The sequence below is a fragment of the Bos mutus genome, chromosome 20 (genome assembly GCF_027580195.1).
Source record: "Bos mutus isolate GX-2022 chromosome 20, NWIPB_WYAK_1.1, whole genome shotgun sequence".
NCBI classification, from domain to species: Eukaryota; Metazoa; Chordata; class Mammalia; order Artiodactyla; family Bovidae; genus Bos; species Bos mutus.
The window spans coordinates 61,694,355-61,710,786 of record NC_091636.1 but is presented as its reverse complement, the minus strand read 5'-3'; the positions used below and the strand labels follow the sequence as shown (position 1 = coordinate 61,710,786).

At 43.6% G+C, this 16,432-nt stretch overlaps 1 protein-coding gene across 1 annotated transcript in view; it reads right to left on the bottom strand.

The window, feature by feature from the left end:
• CTNND2 (catenin delta 2) overlaps positions 1-16,432 on the bottom strand; it is a 1,090,646-nt gene that overhangs the window by 423,828 nt on the left and 650,386 nt on the right. The window contains 1 exon segment of the mRNA XM_070357848.1: positions 8,875-9,069. Coding sequence (XP_070213949.1) covers positions 8,875-9,069 — 195 coding nt within the window.

The following is a 16,432-nucleotide window of genomic DNA, read 5'->3' as shown; positions in this document are numbered from 1 at the left end:
ACTGACCGCCAGGGAAGTGCCAGCCTATATACTTGTAAAGTTATTACTTAAATAATAATGATTATCATTTCAGAAATGAGGAAACTTTACCTAATCTACTATATTCCCAATAGTATTATCATCCAGAACTGAACCATAAATATCTTTCCAATTTTCCGCAGTCTGCAGAGGTTGATCCAAAGTAAGCTCAACAGAAAGATGTGTTCAGTCACTAAATCATGTCCGACTCTCTGCAACCCCATGCACTGCAGCACGCCAGGTTCCCCTGTCCTTCCCTATCTCCCAGAGTTTGCTCAAACTCATGTCCACTGAGTCAGTGATGCTATCTAACCATTTCATCCTCTGTCGCCCCCTTCTCATTTTGCCTTGAATCTTTCCCAGCATCAAGGTCAATGGAAAAATATTCAAGGGTAAATGTAACACAATTCCTTTTAACCTCATATGTCACTGTGTTTGTGGAGGAGAGACATCTAATGCAGGATTTTTGTAGTAACGGACTCATTATTAGTGTTGATGCTGATTACTGACGTCGCTTGTTGCTGTTGTTCAGTTGCTCAGTTGGGTCTGACTTTTTGCGACCCCACGGACGGCAGTCCACCAGGCTTCCTAATGTTGTTGCTGCTGTTTTTAAATTTTATCAACTGATCTACCAGCAAACACTCTGTTCTCCTTCAGCTGTAATTAGAATTTGTATTTCTACCATTTTGGTGAATGGATATAGCTAAGAATCTGGAAGCTTTCATTGATTTTAAGATAATATTTATCATTAGATTCATTAAAAATCTCCAACTGGGTAATAATGTACCCCTGACTTTTTAGACTTAAAAGAGGTAAAATTTTAAACTAAGAGGTTATAGAGGATCACATCTGACTTGTTCTAATGAGAAGTAGTCATTTTTATAATTTGAAGTAACAGTATTTAATAAGTAATAAATTGTTAATATTCTACCTTTCGTGGACTCAAATGATGATTTTAATTGAAAATGTTATTTATATTTTATTGAAGAATAGTAGTAAAATTTTATGAAAGTAAAGGGGATATGTAATCCCTCTATAACTTTATGAAGTAATAGCTATTACTGCAGAAAATTAAAATTTTAAAATAATGCTTTTGCCATCCAGACAAATATTTTCATCACATTCTTCTTCCTTTTTATATTGCAATATTTGTCAATCTCATCAGGACAGTTAGCAGATTTTCCCTTTGCTATGTACCTATGATAATTCATTCTTTATTACAAGCTGACACATTCACCATAGAAAGCTTGTTTTCTCCACTCAGGATCACATTTATCTGAAAAGAAATTCACAAGACTATCATCTCAGCAGATGTTGGCCATTTTTGCTAGTTTAGAAAGATGTTATGGGGGGTTGTCAGAGTCAAGTATGTGTTAATCAAACGACTCCTAAGTTGACAGTCACTGAATGCTTGAGTTTGAAATAAAATTCTGTGTTATTTAGTTTCAGTTTAATAGACTTCATCACACACAAATCCTTGAGTGTCACACAGTCTTTGTCTGGCTGTTCTCCTTATTATATAAGCTCTGATTTGGACAAGCCCTTATCCCAGACAAAAGGTATGTTTTATTTAAACAGACACGCTAGTTAAAAGAGTGCCTCTTCAAATTTTCACTGTGCGAGAAGTAAAGCCTCAGACACTGGGTGGATGGTCCCAGAGGGTATTTGCTCCACCATCCCACTCTTCACTCACTGGCCTGGTCTCTGCTACAGGCACAGGATCTGGCCTCCCTGTGCAGGGAGAGAGGAGGGATGCATCTGGGGAGAGGATGAGTGGGGACCACTGCTGATTCAGGAACTGACCCTTTTTTGGGTCACTTTGCTGCTTTGGGGCCACCATGCTGCTTCCTGTCCCAATCCCATCCTGATGCATGTGGGCCACTGCTCTACTATCTCTGCCTCACTACAAAGACCACATCCAAGCCCAGGGAGGCTGGCAGGTCATCACAGAGCCTGCTCCCTTCTGCTGGGACTGGGTAGTGTGGAAAGGTCTGCAGGTCTTGTTGCCAACTAAAAACTGGCACTTGCCATCTGCCTCTACAAGGATTAAATCACAAGATGCTGTGACTGCTGACCTTCAACACCCCTGAAAGGAGTTCAGGGTGGACTGGAATGAGGTACTCTGCTTGGGGCAAAACTGGCAGAACAAATCTTCAGCTAGTTATTTTCAGGAAATGGTTTTATGAGCCCAATCTCTTCGCATCGAGAAAAGCACTAAAATCATAAATGCTGACATCTGTTCTTCACGAAAGCAGCAACCTTCCGCAAAATGTGTGCTTGATTGCATGTATTCCCCTTTCACTAAAATCACACATATCCTGACTTTCCCCCATACCTCTTTGGAGAAGTTTCTCAGAGCTCTCTGAGATGCTGTCTCCCAGGTTATAGTCCACATTTTGCCCCAAATAAAACTTAGCTCACAACTCTCATGTTGTGCTTTTTATTGCTGTTGTTGACATTGTCCAGCACTGGCTGGAGTGCCTGAGCACAAAGGGTCAGAGTGAGGTCTGGGACAGGGGCAGGAGTTACTCTTCAGGTGCTACTCCCTGGCCTAGGCATGGCCCACAGAGTGCCAGCTTAGCTGATAAAATCCAGTTGACTTTGTGTGTGAGTTGTGAACCCTACTGTAGGCATCACCGTCCACCAGCCTGCAGCAGAAAACAGGCAAAAAGTGAGATCTGCCGATCCTGATCCTCCAACATGTACACAAATGTATACAAATGCATGTATGTAAGTCTCTAACATCAAGGTTAGGTAACTTTTTGGAGATAAAATTGCCAACATCCACTGGATCATAGAAAAAGCAAGAGAATTTCAGAAAAACATCTACTTCTGTTTCACTGACTATGCTAAAGCCTTTGACTGTGTAGATCACAATAAACTGTGAAAAATTCTTAAAGAGATGGGAATACCAGACCACTTTTCTCTGCCTCCTGAGAAACCTGTATGCAGGTCAAGAAGCAATGGTTAGAACTAGACATGGAACAACAGACTGGTTCCAAATTGGGAAAGGAGTACGTCAAGGCTGTATATTGTTACCTTGCTTATTTAACTTATATGCAGAGTACATCATGAGAAATGCCAGGCTGGATGAAGCACAAGCTTGAATCAAGATTGCTGGGAGAAATATCAATAATCTCAGACATAAAGACTATACCACCCTTACATAGAAAGAGAAGAGGAATTAAAGAGCCTCTTGATGGAAGTGAAAGAGGAGAGTGAAAAAGCTGTCTTAAAACTCAACATTCAGAAAACAAAGATCATGGCATCCGGTCCCATCACTTCATGGCAAATAGATGGGGAAACAATGGAAACTGTGACAGACTTTATTTTCTTGGGCTCCAAAATCACTGTGGATGGTGACTGCAGCCAAGAAATTAAAAGACCCTTGCTCCTGGGAAGAAAAGCAATGACAAACCTAGACAATGTATTAAAAAGTAGAGACACTACTTTGCCTAAAAAAGTCCATATAGTCCAAACTATGGTTTTTCCAGTAGTCATGTATGACTATGAGAGCTGGACAAAGAAAAGGCTAAAGGCTGAAGAGCTGTTTCTTTCATACTATTATGCTGGATAAGACTCTTGAGAGTCCCTTGGACTGCAAGGAGATCAAACCAGTCAGTGATAAAGGAAATCAACCCTGAATATCCATTGGAAGGACTGGTGCTGAAGCTGAAGCTCCAATACTTTGGCCACCTGATGCAAAGAGCCAACTATTGGAAAAAGACCTAATAGTGGGAAAAATTGAGGGCAGGAGGAGAAGGGGATAACAGAGAACAACATGGTTGGATATCATCACCAACTCAATGGACGTGAGTTTTAACAAGTTCGGGGAGACAGTGAAGGACAGGGAAGCCTGGCATGCTGCAGTCCATGGGATCACAAAGAAGTCAAACACCACCGAGCTGGTGGGACCACAATAATTCTTTGGTTAAGGAAAGCCTTGGGGACCTTTCTGATCACCCAAAAGTAGACTGTGCTCCTTGTCTGAGTTGGTTTCTGGGATTGAAATTAGTCTTCGCAATAAAGTAACAGGGGTGAGAGGCTAACTACGAAGCCAAGAAGGAGGGATGGAAAAAGATGCTGTAGGTTGGGCATAGGAGAAAAAGCTAAGTGAGAAATTGCCTTTAGTGGGGAGATTTAGGAAGCTTTAACCTGTCTTATCTTCAAGGACTATAGCTGTTTCCTGCTCTTCTCTGTATAGTCATCTCAGGGTATCTCTCAGTTCTAGCACAGTCTATAACTCAGGATGGCCCTCGTGGTGTCTGGAGTGAGGGAGGCCCAGGTTCAGTCAGCGCAGGAGTGAGCAGGACAGGGAAAGAAGAGAAACCACAGAAGATAAAGCCAGATAGAGGCAGAGCTGCAGCACTGAGGGGCGAAGGGTGAACACTGTCCCACAGCCCCACTCCTTGCCCAGAAACCAGTGGAAAGACATCTGGGGAGGGGTCAGGAGTCATAGTACAATCCTGAGCTATAGGTTATCCAGGAAAAAAACGAGAGCACGTGTTGTTTTGTGCTGCTATTAATACCTAGATAGCATATTAAAAAGCAGAGACATTACTTTGCCAACAAAGGTCCGTCTAGTCAAGGCTATGGTTTTTCCAGTGGTCATATATGGATGTGAGAGTTGGAATGTGAAGAAAGCTTAGCACCAAAGAATTGATGCTTTTGAACTGTGGTGTTGGAAAAGACTCTTGAGAATCCCTTGGACTGCAAGGAGATCCAACCAGTCCATTCTAAAGGAGATCGGTCCTCAATGTCTTTATGCTTCAGTATTCTGATCTACAAAGTGATCATCATAATACCACCTCCTCCACAGGGCAGTTCTAAAGATTAGTAAATATATTCAAAGCATTTAGAACTATTCCTGAGTGCGGCAATAGGCTCTGTGCTTTGTCATCCTGTCTCAGCTGCTTGATGCTATGGCACCAGCTAGTAATTATAGAATTGTTTAGGATAGTACCCTTGACTTCATTCGTGAGTGGTGACTCCTTGAAGGCGGGCAACTGGCCTTCAATTCCCCTGCCCCACTCTCCTCAAAGTATCTCTGGAAATGACCTACAGATGGAACTGAAGGACCCCCAGCCAGTGGCCTTACTTAATGGCAGAGAGGTAAGACTGGAGAGGCACCTTGGCAACCAACCTGAGCCTAAAGTTTGCAGCCCCTGAACACGTCACGTCTAACAGGGCTCCTAAGAACATGTCCTCATCTCATAAGGAATTAGGGTATTTGCTCTGGCTCTGGAAGCTTCCTATAGGTCTGCATCAGTGGCGGCACTAACGGTGGGTGCATAAAACATAAAGGATGTGAAAATGACCCTCTGGATATGGGAAAGCAATCTTAAAGTGTTTCTTTATTAAAGTTTAATCCTGAATTTACTAGCCAGAATTTAATAATATTGTGTAATACGTAGGTAATTTATAAGCGAGAGATTTGTGCATGCTGCGTGCCTCAGTCGTGTCTGACTCTTTGGGACCCCATGGACTGTAGCCCACCAGGCTCCTCTGTCCATGGAATTCTCCAGGCAAGAATACTGGAGTGGGTAGCCATTCCCTTCTCCAGGGGATCATCCCAACACAGGGATGGAACCCATGTCTCTTACATCTCCTGCACTGGGAGGCAGATTCTTTACCACTATGGCCACCGGGGAAGCCAAAGGAGAGACATATACCTGGACTAAAAGCATTTTCTCAATCATGCAGCTTCTGATAGAGACAGTCCCTGGAGTTGCACAGTAAGCCAGGGAAGGGGAAGGGCTTGTGATGAATTCAGTGTAGGAAGAAGGAGTAATCTAAGCTGGTGGGAAGGAGAGAGGGCTTGTGGCTGTATGTGCAGGAGCTGGAGCAGTGACGTTCCCCCCACCTATCCTCAAGAGACCACCCCGGCACTTCTGGCAATTTCTGTAGCCTTGTGAAAACAGCATAGTCCCTCAAAAGTGCCTCAATTTCAAAGATGTGGGCAGGAATGGCATCTTGGGCATGTGGATGTCACACCTCGCAGATCTCGGCCGGGGCAAGAGATTACTGTTAGAGGGGAAGGGCCGGGCAAACAGACTGTCCCCTCTGAAGCGCTCAGAACACTTCTGCCTTCTTTCAGAGGAGAGACAGGAGAAAAAGCACTATTTCACTCATTCAGCCTGGTTCTCCTCTGACGACTGAGGCCAGGAGGCAGCAAACTCTTCCTGTAAAGGGCCAGAAGGTGAGTATCTGCAGCTTGGCTGACCATATGGTCTCTGTCACACCTGTTCCCCTGAGCCACTGCAGAGTGACAGCAAGTACAGATGATCTGAAAGCAACTGGGTGTGGCTATGTATGGACTCAGAAACTTGGATTTCATGTGTTCTTACATATCACAAAATAGTATCCATCGTTTGATTGCAAATCATTTTATAAGGCGATGATCACTTTTAACCCACAAGCACTACTAAAACAGGTGACCAGATGGATTTAGACCATAAGCCAACAGTTTGCCAACCCCCGGCTTAGACAAAACACGAGTTTTGTTGTTGTCATTGTTTCTTTAAAAGTGTGAACATCTTTCCCTTGTCTCTAACTTGGCATTGATGAATAAAATACTTTTTTCCTCTTGCAGTTGATTTTTCATTAAGGCCCCAGAAGTTTATCAACAAGAGCTAATTCTAAGAGCATATGAATATGGAACAGGGAACCAATATAATCCCTTTTGTTGTCAGTTTTTCTTCAAATTAGATACTGAATGTCACCAAGATGGTTATCTTCGTCTTTTACAAGGGATTGTGTGGAAATAAAATTACCTTAGCTAATAATATGCAACAACTAAATGCAAAAATAGTCCAGTCCCAGACTGAAGCAAATTAAGTAGGCTGAAGGTAAGAGAAACTCTGACAGAAGAATAAATGGGTATTCTATCTAAACCAAGATATGTATTATTAACATGGGATGGTACTTACAACATCAAGAGTAAAATAAAGGAGTATTTTGTGCCTTTCTTCCTATGATAGAGTGAAATACTGAAATGCAAATATCAATAATCAGCTATAAAAGCAACTTAGCTTGCCTGGATTTCAAAACATATAATTTAGTGTCATACTGCAGTTTAACAGAATTGCTATGATCTACTTGGGAACTGGAAGTTACAACAGTCTGAAGATGCAGAGCCTGATGCCAAGTCCTGGACCACAGCTTCAGCATCCCCATATCCTGGCCCCTGACCAGGATAACGTATATGATTAGAAATGCAGGCAGCTCTAGTGTCTGCAAACCACCACCATAATATTCTCTAAGTTTACTCAGCCATGGGAGGCTTTAGACCAAGCGCAATTCTCTGTATTTTCTTAATTATATTGATTTTATAGTTAAGCTAAGTGTTCTCCAACAAATTTAATCGTGACCTTTAACTAGTTATTTTGCAAACAGTTTCATGTTCTGGAAAACACTTGTCCTTCTTCATGTGGTCTGTGGTTGTGTTCAATTCAAAATATATATTTAATCCAGGAGAGCTAGAGAGTTGAACCATATATACAAGTGCCAGTGCTGCTGCTGCGGCGCTTCAGTCGTGTCCGACTCTGTGCGACCCCAGAGACGGCAGCCCACCAGGCTCCCCCGTCCCTGGGATTCTCCAGGCAAGAACACTGGAGTGGGTTGCCATTTCCCTCTCCAATGCATGGAAGTGAAAAGTGAAAGTGAAGTCACTCAGTCGTGTCCGACTGTTAGCGACCCCATGGACTGCAGCCTACCAGGCTCCTCTGTCCATGAGATTTTCCAGGCAAGAGTACTGGAGTGGGGTGCCATTGCCTTCTCCACAAGTACCAGTGACCAACCACTAAATTATAATTTCCTATGATTCAGCCTAATAGTGTGTATGAAGTAAATTCTCAGTTGGCCTTACTAAATATGCTACATTTTTAGTAAATATGTTTTTTTTTTTCCCTCCCAAGGTTGCCAAAGAGGTAGAAAAGTGTTAGTCACTCAGTGGTCTCCAACTGCAATTCCATGGACTGTAGCCCTCCAGGCTTCTCTGTCCATGAGTTTCCCAGGCAAGAATACTGGAGTGGGTAGACATTCCCTTCTCCAAGGGATCTTCCTAACCCGGGGATCAAATCCAGGTCTCCTGAATTGCAGGCAGATTCTTTACCATCTGAGCCAGCAGGGAATCCCCCAAACAGGCATACTGTACCATTAAAAAGGCACTTACCAGCCTTAGGTAAGCACATATGCCTTTATACGTCCTCTGCTTTCTTAAAGCAACTATACTCATTAAATACATTAATAATGATTTACAAAAAAATTAGTACTACTACCTTCGATTTGCCTGTGTGACAAAATATGCTAACCCCCACTCCCCACCTCCAGACTTCTTTCATTTACAATATACTCAGGGAGCTCAACTGGAGTCATATTTGGTTTTTATCATCATCAGAAACATTAATGAGAAAACCAGGTCATTTCACAATGCTTCTGAGGAGAGAGGACATCAACACACACACACATACCCTTTCACAAGGGAGTGTTATTTAAGCTTCCAAGCAGACCCACCCCTCTGTGGGACGGCCACACCACTGTAGACAGACCACTCCTCCGTGGAGAGGCCCCCCTGGTGTGGAAAGGGCCCCCTCTGGGATAGGCCATGCCCCCGCAGGCAGGCCACCCTCCTGTGGACAGACCACCCCTCGGTGGAGAGGTCCCCCTGGTATGGAAAGGCTCCGCTCTGGGACAGGCCATGCCCCCGCAGGCAGGCCACCCCACTGTGGACAGACCACCCCCTCTGTGGAGAGGCCCCCCTGGTGTGGGAAGGCCCCCCTCTGGGACAGGCCACCCTCTTTGGACGGCTGCCTCCCCGTCCCCTTGTGGACAGCCCCGGGGGCCCTGAGTGCACACCTGTGCTCGTGCGGTACGTGCCCGTGTGTGCTGGCGGCAGAGGGTCCCCCTGGCTCTGGCTGAGACTCCTCATGGGGGGCTTCTGATAGACACGGTCTTCATAGATGGGGTCGATGTGGTGCTCCGGGGACTGCAGGGCCCGCAGCTCCGGGCCCAGGTGGCCGTGCTGGCTGCTGTACGAGGCCCGGGACCCAGCTGGAAGGAAGGAATAAGGAGACAGTCAGACCCGCCCAACGTTCAGACAGAACTTGTTTTATCCAAGACATGTTCGAATTTGGGGAGGGGGACAGAAACGTTGAAATCTGCAGAAAATCCAATGAACGGTGCGCAATGGTAGCAAGAGGACAAGCTTGTCAGCTTATCAGCATCACCCAGCCGCCTCGCTTTGCTCCCGAGTCTGATCTCTGAATATGGGTGATGATGATGCTGAGATAAATCCACACTGAACAGGGCCAGCGGAACACATTTTTCTCAGCCTAACGACTGGAGCAGGTTTCCTCACTGAAGAAGCCAGGCAGACTGAAGTCACCCCAGAAAGCTCTTATTAGTCCACAATTCTTGCACCTGAAAATTTACGGTGGCAGTTCTTATTTAAAGTATGAGCAGGTAAATAAGCCACGGAGGCAAGCCATCTTGATGCTATTCCGAAAAAGTGGACCAGAATTCATCTTCATCAGCAGTTTTTCCCTGGACAATGAGTGAACCAAGATGTTCAGCCTTACAACAGCCTAAATCCCCGAGAGAAGCAGATTTTAAAGAAAAAAAAAAGGTTTTAAAGTGATATTTCCTTTATTCTTACGCTCCAAATGGAAAGATTGGTATCTACTCTACCTTCCTCTGAAACGGTTCAAATGGTTGCCACAAACTGGCTTCATTTCTAAATTAAGGCTACACATGATTGTAAATCCTTATTTGTGTCTTTGGACTTCTTTTTTTTTTTGGTTTAGTGTTTTTTGTATTGTGTGGGAAGAGGTGTGGCTTTGAAGCTGTGGACCAGGGAATCCACACAAGAGGAGCAGAGTCTTAGGAGGGCTAAGAGCTTGAGCTGACACACAAGAAGATGTTGATGGAGAGCGAATATTTCATCATAGGGATGGCCAGAATCCCATGAGTGGACATGCCAGGGGAATCATCTCCGTGGGCACAAATGGAATGGAGGGCATCTAGGGACACTGAAGGGACACCACGGAGAGATGGTTACCCAGCGATGGTGAGGACAGGAGCACACAGAGCCAAGTGAGGCTACAGACAATTTTAGCAAGACCCTTCAGATAAATCTCCAAAGCTAATACCCTGCCTGGTACACTCGGATTTAACTGGCAGCTGCCTTTGAACAAACCCAAATGGGAACCCTCCCCTTCAGCTTAAAGTAAGAGGGAGTTGCACTTCCTTGATTTTAGTGGTGTTTGTGGGCAGCTCTCTCTCTCTGTCCTGCCGGTCTACCGCTTCACTGCTGGCCACTTTAAAGCCAACATCTTCAATGTGCAATGATTGGCTGCTTCTTCAGGACTGTCTAACCTCAAAGATTTTTAATATTCTCATCTAGTTTATTTGAGGATAAAGCCATTCAAAAGTTTTGAAACTGCCAACAAATGTTGCTTCACATAGGCTGCTTTACATTTAAATCAACAGAAAACAGAGCGATTCCAAAGGACTGGGGCAAGGTTGGGGCTTCTATGAATTCAATCTTGGTAACAATCACTGAATGTTTTGAGGCAAGGGAAGGGAATAAAGTTGGCAAGTTCTTACCTTTCCTTTTGCTAGTAATTAAATAAATTCTGGTTTAGACAGCGTTCCAATGAGTGATAGATTCAAAATAACTGTTTTGCATAATTAGGTTCATTGCATCTGATTTATCAAATGCCAACATCACAGTGAATATTATCTCATGCTGGTATTTTCCAGGAATATATTTAAGTATGATACGCCTTGAGTTCCTGCTGTCAGTTCTTCCTACTTCTGAAGGTTTTGATAATATTCCAAGGACTTACAAGTGTAAAAAAACTAGGAAGCAGTCATTATATCCAAATGTCGTATAGTTAAATAAAAGTTATCCATTGTAGATTTAGAGTTTTAACTTTATTGCTGTTCCTTGATTCTAAGCAGTTAAAAATATTCAATGATGAACAGTAAAAGGACCTGCTTTTCTTTTAAGTTGTGATATGAGCTGAGGGTACATACAAAAATCCTCTTCTTATAAATGGGCATTAAGAAATGTTTACTCTCTTATTAAGATAAGGGCTATTTTGGTGGACATCAGAATTTCTATGTGCTGGTACAATGAAAAATGCAATAGTAAAATTATTAAATATTTGAATAGTATACTATACTTTCTTTTTTTATTATTATGTTCTTGATAGAACTGAAAGTTCACGGTGTTTCCCTGTGGAGACATTTCTGCAAAATACCTTTGCATATTTAAGCACTGTGCACAACGCTGAAATGAAGCATTTTAAACTGAGCATTGTTTACACTCCTTTTATCCACTGTAATCAAGTTTTAGTGGCTCATGGGTGGGCGGGCACAGCTATTGGCACGAGAGGTAGAAGCAGGAGAAAAGAAGGACAAGGAATTAAAGGCTACAACTTCCAGAATTCATGCCTTTTACCACTCTTGCTCAAAAAAGCACATATCAGATCCTTACTACCAAGGCCTATTTGGGATTTTTCTGGTGATCCAGTGGCTAAGACTCTGAGCTCCCAATGCAAGAGGCCTGGGTTAGATCCCTGGTCAGGGAGCCAGATTCCACATGCCCCAACTATTGATCTTCCACGCTATAACTAAGACCCAGAGCAGCCAAATAAGTAAATGAATATATTTAAAAGAGTAAAACAAACAAAAATCAAGCCTATTTTATTTGGAGGCAATTTCAAGGAAAAAAAAATTGTCACACCACCTGTTCTGGGACTGTGTTCCAAAATCTCAGGCTGTTGCTGTTGTTTCAGTCTCCGAGTCATGTTCAGTTCTTTGGGACCCCAGGCACTGGCTGTAGCCCATCAGGCTCCTTTGTCCATGGGACTCCCCAGGCAAGAATTCTGGAGTGGGTTGCTACTTCCTTCTCCAGGGGATCTTCCTGACGCAGGGACTGAGCCCACGTCTCTTGCATCTCCTGCACTGGCAGGTGGCTTATTTGCCACTGAGCCACCGGGGAAGCCCACAGAATTACATGAGATGGTATATAGACTTGCTGATTCAAACAACACACTTTTCTTTAGTAGTAATTTTCTTTTATCATTATGACCTACTTGACAGCGAGTCCTCATCGTAACACTGGACTCAAAACACTACTAGTAAACATCTGCATCTTTGCCAGAAACTGGAGCAACGTTGCCATCACAAGAAAAAAGTTAGAGAAACTCTGACTTTGTTAAAATGTCACAGAGGTCAAGGCCAATTGTGGTGGTGGAGAACAGGTCTGAGAGCCTTGCCTTGAACAAGCTGAGGGCTCAGAACTGCAGTGTGGCAAAGGGCAGTGGAAACACAGATGGGCCAAAGAGAAAAGAGAAAGCAGATCCCACAGCCCAGACCAGCTGCATCAACTGGTCCCCAGCCATTGCAGACGCAGGTCATACAAGTGTAATACCTGAGTGTCCAGAAGGCACTTAATGACTAATTTCTATCACAAAAAGTACGGCATCCAACGTCAGTCATCTGTCAGTGCTCTCATATGCTTTTACTCGTCCAACTTCTCCACTTCACAAGACAAAACTTGGGCCTAGAGAGCCCCAGCCCTGGCAATTTTCATATATGTGTTTCTGAAATTAGTGGGTTTGAAGACTCCCACCTGAAGCATCAATGATCCATACGCAGGCTAACAGAGGTTGTGATCCAGGAGGGCTGAAGGGTATTGAAATAGCTGCGTGCAGGCCAGGCCCTCCTGCAGGTCCAGGAGCCGTGGAAGACTGGGAAGAACCTCACACTGATGCAGGACCAGGCTTGAGACAGTTGCTGTACAAGAGCCACCATCTGTCCTAGGACCTCAGTCATCAGCTCACTGCTGCTAGTGCTGACTTGAAGGATGCTCAGATGGCTTAAATCAGGTCACTCCTGGCCACCTGGCAGTGGGGCTGGTGATGGGAGGTGAGCGGAAAGGTTTAGTTCTAGGCAGAGACATGTAACCAAGCAGGACCCTATGGGGTCTTCCTGGGACAGGCCCCACCCCACATGTCCTCTGCTGTAGTTCCTCTCTTAAATGCCAAGATAACAGTATCGGATGCACACTTCCTGAGTTGTTTTACAGATGCTAAGTGGAGAAAATTAACTACTTGATGACCATGAGCCCCTAGATCTATGGGCACTGTTATCTATCAGAGAATTGTTCTTGAGCTGATCACATATCCTGTGATCCCGTCTTTCTCACCTGGCTTTTAAAAATGCTTTGCTAAGAAACCCTTTAGGGAGCTTGGGTTATTTTGAATACAAGGCACTAATTCTTGCCGGCCCTGCAATAAGCCTTTCTCTACTCCAAATGCTCAACTTTGGGTTTGCTTGGCCTAACTGTGCGTCAGGCACAGGAACTTGAGTTGGGTAATGGATGGATGTATGCTGAAGAGTTGATGCTCTCAAATCGTGGTGCTGGAGAAGACTCTTGAGAGTCTCTTGGACAGTAAGGAGATGAAACCAGTCAATCCTAAAGGAAATCAACCCTGAATATTCATTGGGAGGACTGATGCTGAAGCTGAAGCTCCAATACTTTGGCCACCTGATCCAAAGAGCCAACTCATTAGAAAAGACTCTGACACTGGGAAAGATTGAGGGCAGAAGGAGAAGGAGGTAACAGAAGGTGAGATGGTTCAGTGACATCACCGACTCAACGGACATAAGTTTGAGCAAACTCCAGGAGACAGAGAAGGACAGGGTGTGCTGCAATCCATGGGGTTGCAAAGAGTCTGATTCGATTTAGCAACTGGGCTCCAGGGGCTCAAAGGGATGAGTAGAACGGACCCCTGGAAAGTGGAGGGAAACTAGACTCAGTATATCCCCTGCTGCTCTGTAGGCATCTTCACTCCAGCACAACCATTGACATGAGCAGTTCCTACACAGAAATGTAAGCAGATAGGTTAGAGGGTCCCTGGAGAAAGACAGTCAGGAATGACTTTCTTGACATAAAAAACCCATTTTGGCCTAAGCCATTTTGTGTTCTAAGCCTGGCTGCAATGCTTGCCTTTGACCAGGTCTCAGTAATTAATGACCTTAAAGGAGGGAAGGGAGAAACAATGGAGGGATATTCAAGAAGCTACAGTGCAGCCTTGGGGCGGGGTTCTGGCTCCTCAACAGATACACACAACAGTATACCTGTGAGTTCCGCGGAAACCTGGCCCCACCCAGGGAGAGGATGGAATGGCGCTGCTGACCCTCCTCACTTCAGTCGACTAAAGCTTGGACTCTGTTGATCTGATGACCTCACTTCAGTCGACTAAAGCTTGGACTCTGCTGACCTGATGACATAATTCTGTGCTGCTTTTCCTCTGTTCGAGTCCTCTCATGAATATGCATATACCTTTAGCTTAAAACTTTCCTGTTCAGATAGACAGAGCTTCAGGAAAGATCCCTGTGTTCGTACTTGCTGCAAAAAATAAATCCTTCCTTCTCCCAGCTTCTGGCTTGGTTGTGTCTATTGGCCCAAGAGGGGAACCCAGTTTTGGGGGAACAGAAACTTGAAAGTATGGCTCCCCTTCCAATTCTATACACAAAAGGAGGCCTTAGGAGCACAGGTGTATAATAATGTCTAACAATTTGAACTGAGCTCTAATAGCATCTAAGGTAGTAATTTTATCGCTCTTTACTGTGTCAGTTTTTCCTAAAAAACTGAAATAAGAAGACACGGTCTGGACTCCAGAACTGTGTTTAACCATCTGAGCAAATCAAGGAAAGCCACTGAACCTCTCTGAGCTCTGGTTTCCTCCAGCATAAAAATACATATAAGAATGCCTGCATTTGTACGACGTGGCATTGTGGGAGGATCAAGGAGAGAGAAATCAGTGTGAAGGGCTCTGCAATTGATAAAGCTGTGTAAAAACAGGTACTCTCACATCATTTGATCTTAGAGTCAAGGAATTATTATGTTATCTTGTTAATATACATCTTTTGATTGAAAAAAAACAACCAAACTCTATAACTTAAACTATCAAAATATCCAAAAACAACTTGAGGTTTAAGATTTTTGAAATATTATAAGCAAAAGAAACTTTGATAATTTTGTGAAGTATTACTGCAAAATGTAAATCTTACGGCTTTATTTTTCTTAAAAAATTAGTGTTGCTTTTGAATGGATAATAGCAAAGAATAAAGGAGCAAAGGAAGTTCAAAATGGAAAGAAACACTGACATGACCAAGGGAAGGTGGAATCCTTTTTAGAAAAGGAATATGACATAAACGAAACCTGCAGAGGGAAGATAACAAACATCTGCTGATCCATGAGGAAGCCAGCGACCAACTCGCAGGGAGCTCTTGACATGGAAAATAATTACGAAGCTGCAAGGGTAAAGTGTCGTCAGTGCATTGTCTGCCTCATGCCTCCAACCCCACATTTTCCTTGGGCCAGAGAATTCAACTGGCTCTGTTCCATTTGACCAGCGACAGATTTGCAAATGAATTTCTATCTGCTAGATTTTATATAGAGTGTGTACACGTGCCAGCTAATCCATGTTGATGGATATATTCACTGATTCAACACCTATTTACTGAGTAAGCGACTTCTAGAAGTTTTGGACACCATCATGCTTAAGAGGAGAAAGTTCCTTGCCTTGAAAATAAGTCAGTCATCACATTTAGAGATGAAAGTACTGAAGGAAAATAAAGTAGGGTGAGGAGAGTGGTCAGTGTCAGAGGGTATACTGTTTTGATAAGGTAGTCATGAACCTTCTTTTTGAAGGTCTCACATTTCAGCAGAAAACTTCATAAGAGAGCCATGCTGGAGGAAGCATGTGTGTTTCTCACACAGAGGGGACCAGCAGGGAAAGCAAAGGCTCTCTGTAGGAGTCACTTCAGAGTATTTACAGCAGTGATTTTATCATTCATTTAATCCACATTGTCTTTAAAAAGAAATGCCAGTTAGTATGTGAACTCTTTACAAGTTCATACCACAAATGATCATAAAAACTGAACAGATATTTTTTGACTCAAAATTTCACAGTCACAGTAGCCATATTTTAAGCCAAAGAATTTGAAATATTCAACAGGAGATCACACATAAGAAGCTCATGAGAACTGCACAACAAAGATTCAGCTCAAATACATACATATAGATATGCATTTGAATTGTCATTCCTTAGAATATGATTAATTCTCAAACCTTTATTTATTCCTTGCAGATTTATCTGCAAGACTCTTAAAAGTGCTGATTCCTGAGCACAAGATCCTCTGAAGTCTAACTCGGTCCATCTGAGCAGAGAGTTGGTGCTGTTTAGTTGCTAAGCCGTGTCCAATTCTTTTGTGACCCCATGGACTGTAGCCCACCATGTTCCTCTGCTCATGGGATTTCCCGGGCGAGACTACTAGGTGGACGTTTCCTTTTCTAGGGGATCTTCCCAATTGAGGAATCAATTCGTGTCTCCCA